General features: G+C 54.4%; 1 protein-coding gene across 3 annotated transcripts in view; it reads right to left on the reverse strand.

Moving 5' to 3' along the window:
* Window positions 1-342: 342 nt before the first annotated feature.
* The window catches only part of Plk5 (polo like kinase 5), an 8,609-nt gene continuing 2,828 nt past the window's right edge, over window positions 343-6,123 (reverse strand). For all 3 annotated transcript variants that reach the window (XM_031349264.1, XM_031349263.1, XM_031349265.1), the window contains exons 5-15: window positions 5,942-6,029; window positions 5,766-5,861; window positions 4,903-5,101; window positions 4,690-4,816; window positions 4,428-4,504; window positions 4,014-4,086; window positions 3,728-3,805; window positions 3,255-3,411; window positions 1,825-1,954; window positions 1,636-1,746; window positions 343-748 (exon numbers count right to left, since the gene is read on the reverse strand). In XM_031349264.1, the coding sequence (XP_031205124.1) occupies window positions 557-748; window positions 1,636-1,746; window positions 1,825-1,954; window positions 3,255-3,411; window positions 3,728-3,805; window positions 4,014-4,086; window positions 4,428-4,504; window positions 4,690-4,816; window positions 4,903-5,101; window positions 5,766-5,861; window positions 5,942-6,029 (1,328 nt within the window). In that variant the 3' untranslated portion in view covers window positions 343-556. The remainder of the gene's footprint in view (window positions 749-1,635; window positions 1,747-1,824; window positions 1,955-3,254; window positions 3,412-3,727; window positions 3,806-4,013; window positions 4,087-4,427; window positions 4,505-4,689; window positions 4,817-4,902; window positions 5,102-5,765; window positions 5,862-5,941; window positions 6,030-6,123) is intronic.

Consider the following 6,123-nt stretch of genomic DNA (forward strand, 5'->3'; position numbering starts at 1 on the left):
ATATATAAATATCTTGGCCGTATAGCTAGACTCTTCTCTGACTAGGTCATGACTTAGATAACCCAATTATTTTAGCCACATGGGTGGTCACCTGTGCCCAGGTGCCATGAGACTGTCTTCCTCACATCTTTCCAGGGCAAATCTCCCAACTCTCTCTATCCCAGAATCCTGCCCCCTGCCCTCCACCGGATGTTCTACCTTTTATTTCCTGCCTGAGGTATTGGCCATCAGATTTAGTATTGATGGCCTTGCTACATCCATACAGACATGAGACACCCTCTCCACATACACACATAAAACAAGGAGAGCTTAAAACAAAAAGGAAGCAGACACCACTTTAAAGGGTTCTGTTTTCTTTAGTGAAAATCCAACAAAATTCTAGCTTGAATAGTCATACTATAAATAATCAAAGACACCTCCCCACACACACACACCCATCAGTGGCCCGATGTGTCCACCCTCCATGGAGCCTGGCTGCGGCTCATTAGCACAGACAGAAACAGATCTCAGGTTTCCAGCACCAGCACGCAGAGGTCCGCTCAGACCTTTCCACTCCTTAAACACTCTGTAGCAGATGCAGACCATAGCGCAGGTGGTGGCGGACAGCAAGGGTGAAGCCATGGCTCTGCAGGACATCGAGTGTGTAGGAGACACCCACAGCGGGTCCCCCTGGCTCCTGGAGGGTGAGCAGGAGGTCCCTGTCCTCCCCACTCAGCACCAGCTGGGTCTGGCAGGTTTTGAGGCTGACCTGGGAGAGAGGGAGACACCAAGGTCACGGTGAGCAGTCAAGGCCAGTGCTAACCCTCAGGATAGGCACCTGTAAGAGTCCAGACTCGGGCCAGGCGGTGGTGGCACACACCTTTAATCCCAGCACTTGGGAGGCAGAGGCAGGCAGATTTCTGAGTTCGAGGCCAGCCTGGTCTACAGAGTGAGTTCCAGGACAGCCAGGGCTTTACAGAGAAACCCTGTCTCGGAAAAACAAACAAACAAAAAAAGAGTCCAGACTCAGGGTCAAGGGCAGAGAAACAGACTCAGCTGGGGCCCCTTCCCCTCTCTACATTAACTGGGTTTCATTCACAACCCATTTGTTTATTCTCTCTCTCCCTCTCTCCTTTTTTTTTTTTTTTTTGCATTTTGATAACTTGCATATATTTGTACATGGTTTTGTCATGGCGCACACAGAGAGGTCAGAGCACAAGATTCAGGAGTCCGCTTTCTCCTACCACGTGGGTCCTGGAATTGAACTCAGGGCCTGAGGCTTGGAGGCAAGCACCTTTACCACTGAGCCATAGTGCCAACCCATCCTTTATTCTCTTTTGCTCCTTGTATTTGTTTTCCTTTGACTCGGTCTCATGTGACTCAGGATGGCTCTGAGCGCCTGAGCCCCCTCATCACGAGGATTTCCTGTCTTCATTATTATTTATGTTTCCATAAGTCCAGCATGGCTCCAACTTCTCCGGGTCTCAGCCCCTCCCACGTCACACTATGCCCAGAAACACAAGGTTCCCCAGGGCAATGAGACCTGCTTTCTGGCCCCCAGAGCAGGCCTGGGCATCAGTAGTTTGGACTGAGGACACAGGATACCACCCCTGGGTGTTACGCTTCCCAGAGTTGAATGCTGCTCTAGTCACTGACCTGCACCGTCCCATTGCTAAACAGTATGACCATAGCCTGGGAGTCAGCAATGACGCTCAGCAGAGAGAAGTCAGGTGAGGCAGGTGTGGCAGACGTGAGTACAGTCCCCTCCTGCAGGGACATGCTGGATCAGGGTCTCTCAGGTCCCCAAGTCCCTCTCCTGGCCCTCCCCACACCCCAGGCCCTCACCTCCCGCAGACGCCGCTGCATGTAGCAGGCAAAGAGCCTCAGGACAGCCAGCTTGGCACGAAGTGGGCCTGGGACATCCCTCAGGGTGAAGGTCCATAGAGTCCCTTGGTCAGGTTGGTACAAGACATGGCTGGGGATCAGGGACTTGAATGAGTCTCTGTCCTGGGCACCCCGTGCCTGGGAACATGTTCCTACACAGCTGCATCTCCTTGCTGCTCTGAGTACCACTGTGTCTACGTATAGTCCCGGCTAGCCAGGGTGCTGGCCACCCCACATCCGGGCTCCTCTCCTGTCTCGATGGAAGTGGCCACTGCTCGCCCAGCCTCCTCTCTGCCCATCCATCAAAACACTATGGTAAAAATACCAGGGTCTGGGAGGTGGGCTCAGTGGTGGAGGATTTACTAAGCCCTGGGTTCCTTCCCTACCACCACCAACAAAAGAGAATAGGGAGCAGGCAGTGGTGGCGCACGCCTTTAATCCCAGCCCTTAGGAGGCAGAGGCAGGTGGATTTCTGAGTTTGAGTCCAGCCTGGTCTACAGAGTGAGTTCCAGGACAGCCAGGGCTACACAGAGAAAGCCTGTCTCGGAAAAAAAAAAAAAAAAAAGAATAGGAACTGGAATGGTTAAGAGTAGTGACTGTTCCAGGCGTCCTGAGTTCAGTTCCCACATGGTGGCTCACAACCATCTGTAATGGGATCTGATGCCCTCTTCTGGTGTGTCTGAAGAGAGATGGTGTACGCTCATGCATAAATGTAATTAAAAAGAAAGGAAGGAAGAAAGGAAGGAAGGAAGGAGTCTAGCCTGTTGGTGGTGGCCACGCCTTTAATCTCAGCACTCCAGAGGTGGAGGCAGGAGGATGCCTGTGAGTTTGGGGGCAGCTAGGGCTACATGAGGAACTATCTTGAAAAACAAAACATTTGTTTCCCTGTGCCCTCTGGCTGGCAGATGCCACATATGTAGCTGAAGAATTAATCAAGAGATGGGGTAAGGGCTGGAGAGATGGCTCAGTAGTTAAGATCACTGACTGCTCTTCCAAAGGTCCTGAGTTCAATTCCCAGCAACCACATGGTGGCTCACAACCACTCATAATGAGATCTGACGCCCTCTTCTGGTGCATCTGAAGACAGTGACAGTGTACTTATTTACAATAATCAATAAGTCTTTGGGCTGTAGTGAACAGGGAATGAGAGCAAGCGGAGTCTACCAGAGAGAGCGGGGCTGACTGGAGCTAGTGGGGTTGACTAGAGAGAGCAGAGGTCCTAAAAATGTCAATTCCCAACAACCAGATAAAGGCTCACAACTATCTGTACAGCTACAGTGTGTACTCATATACATTAAATAAATAAATAAATAAATAAACAAACAAATCTTTTTTTAAAGAAAGAGAAGGGGGTAAAGCCTGGGTCCCCGGGACTGGAGCCCACTAATTACCCGCCTGGGGGGCGCAGGGCCATGTGGGAGCCGTCCCGAAACAGTACCCCACTGCCCCCATCTGACAGCTGGTAGCCGAAGCCATACTTGAGGGAATAATCCACCCACTTGGGAGCCCAGAGAACAGGCCGCTGCTCCCCTGGAGGGTCCTGTCCAGCTGTGCATAAGGAGAAAGAAAAAAGATGAGCCAGGGTCAGGTGCAGGGGCTGGGGCTGGGGCTGGGACTGAGGCAGTGTGTGTGTCTGTGTGTGTGTCTGTGTTTGTGTCTGTGTGTGTGTGTCTGTGCTGTGTTTGTGTCTGTGTGTGTGTGTCTGTGTGTGTGCCTGTGTGTGTGTCTGTGTATATGTGTGTGTCTGTGTGTGTCTGTGTGTGTGTCTATGTCTGGGCTGGGCTAAGCCGGGCTGGGTCTGGAATAAGCCTGGTTTAGGCCCCTCCTGGCTGTCTCAGCCTTGCACTTTGGGATGGCTTCCTACCCACAGGTCCTGCGTCCAAGCAGAGGAGCAGTTTTCTGGTTGCCACCTCCAGCTGCAGGGCCAGGCTCCCCTTTGGGTCTGTTGAGACAGAGTCATGTAGGTGCCCAGACAGTCCTGGCAAGGGGTGCCCTCCCATTAGCCTGGTTTCCCACACTTGCATCCATGAGTAAGTCATATCAAACCCGGATTTCACAGACACCGCATTCTACAGGTGGACAAACTGAGGCCAAAGGCAGGACGCAGGCATCGACGACACTGGCTGTGGATGAGGCTCTCTGCTGCTTACCCGCCAGGCCAGTCCGAGGGGTCCCAAGAGTGAGGAGGTGGATTCGGCCCTCGGTGCCGAGAGGAGCCCCTTCCTGAGTCAGAGAGGGGTTTAGAGAGCAGAGGTGAGGCCCAGCTTCCACCCCAGGGAGCCCCAGAGCCCACTCCACTTTGTACCAAGGACAAAACCCTCCAGCTGCAGAAAGACACACAGCAGTGACCTCATAAATGCAGGGCTGGGGACAGGAGGGTCAGAAGCTGGAACAGGCCTGTCTAGAATCTGCAGTGAGGGGCTCGGTCTGTGACTTGAAGGACAGCAGGGTCTATGGTCTGGGGTCCCTTAAATGGATGGATGGACACTTCAGTCCGAGTCTGCAGGGAGGCCTACGCTGCAGAGGTTTTTCAGAGTTCTCCAGACGTTCACGAAATTACTTGCCTCGTTGCTGGCCTCCATGTGGTCCAGTTCTGTGTTCTCTTCTCCAGGGCCTGAGGCCTCTTTTGAGGTAAAGGGGCCTGAGGGAAGTACAGGTCTGGGGGACAGCAATGCCAACATCTCCTGCCCACCCCTCCCTCACCCGCTTATCATGGCCATGGAGAAGGAACCACAGAGAGAAAGCCCAGTGGAGATGAGAAGGAACAGGTGACAGAGGGCAGGTCTGAGGCAGAGAAGCTGTGACAAGCCAGGGACAGCTACTCACAAGGTGGCCGGCACTGGGTCAGCAGGAGCTGGCCCACCTTCCGGAACAACCTGCCCAGCGTTGGGGGAAAGGCAAACACGGGCGGGCTGTGGCAGGAATGTGGAGGCAGCCGCTCTGGGGTAAAGCCCTGTGGAGTTGGTGGGCTCGGGTCAGCCCTCGATCTGGATGAGCCCTAGGTCCCTGGGAGCCCAGCCTGGGGACACCTATCCTCGCCTGACTGAAGAAGTCATCTTGCAGTAAGCAGTCCAGGCTGGGCCGCTCCGTGGGGTCGGGTGCCAGGAGTCGTGCGATGAGGCTGCGGGCGCTGGGTGATAGGTGAGTAGGCTCAAGGTAGCGGCCCTCACGGATGTTTTGGTACATCTCTGATAAGGGTGTCGCAGCGAAGGGTGGCGTGCCTGTCAGCACCGTGTACCTAGGGCCAGGTTGGCCAGGGTAAGAATGAGCCAGGAACTCCTGGATGTTCAGGGAATGTGTAAACCTTTCTTTATACACCCTGGCCCAAACACAGCCCACCCTACACCCCAGTTTCCCATCTCAGACACACCCCCACCCACCTGCACCCCGCTTTTCCTGCACACGCCTCTTTAAAATGTTTTTGAGACTTGAACTCCTAATCCTTATGCCCTTGCCCCCAGTGTTAGGATGACAGTGGGCACTGCCCCGCCCCGCCCCGCCCCGCACATTGGTTCTGAGGATGGCATCCAGGGCTCACACGAATGCCATCCCTCACCAACCGAGCCCCAGCCCCAGCCCCAGCTCCACTTTAACTCAATTGGAACCAGACCTAGACCTGGACCAAGGGCTGGATGCTCACTGGATGCAGTGGTGGCATCTTTGATCTCAGCACCGGAGAGGCAGAGGCAGGCGGATCTCTGTGAATTCAAGGCCTGCCTTGTCTACATAGGCGAGTTCCAGCTCCAGCTAATATGCATCTGATCTCCGTGCATGCACATCTGCCCATGATTGCTCTTCCTGCCTCTATGTGGTCACACCTGGACAGCCCTTCCTACCTCCCCTCCATGCCCACCCGATACCCACCACCTTCCCCAGACCTGTGCCCCCAGACCGTCACTTACATGATGCAACCCAGAGCCCAGATGTCAGACTTGCATGAGTGTCCATTTCGGGACACCACTTCAGGTGCCTGGAAGTTTGGAGTTCCACAGAGCACCCTTGGGAGGGAATCATGGGAGTTTCAGGAAGGCCAGGGCTCCCTGGACCCACTCAGGACCACCAAGAGCCTCTCAATCACCTGTGGCAGCGACCAGCGGGCCCCACACGGGCAGCCAGCCCCAGGTCACCTATCTTAACCTCCATGTTCTTGTTAAGGAAGAAATTACCTGCAGGTGAGGAGGAGCACAGCATGAGCCCCTCACCATCCTCCCAGCCCCTCACCATCCTCCCAGCCCCTCACCATCCTCCCAGCCCCTCACT

This window comes from Mastomys coucha, unplaced genomic scaffold (genome assembly GCF_008632895.1).
Source record: "Mastomys coucha isolate ucsf_1 unplaced genomic scaffold, UCSF_Mcou_1 pScaffold4, whole genome shotgun sequence".
In the NCBI taxonomy this organism is placed as follows: domain Eukaryota; kingdom Metazoa; phylum Chordata; class Mammalia; order Rodentia; family Muridae; genus Mastomys; species Mastomys coucha.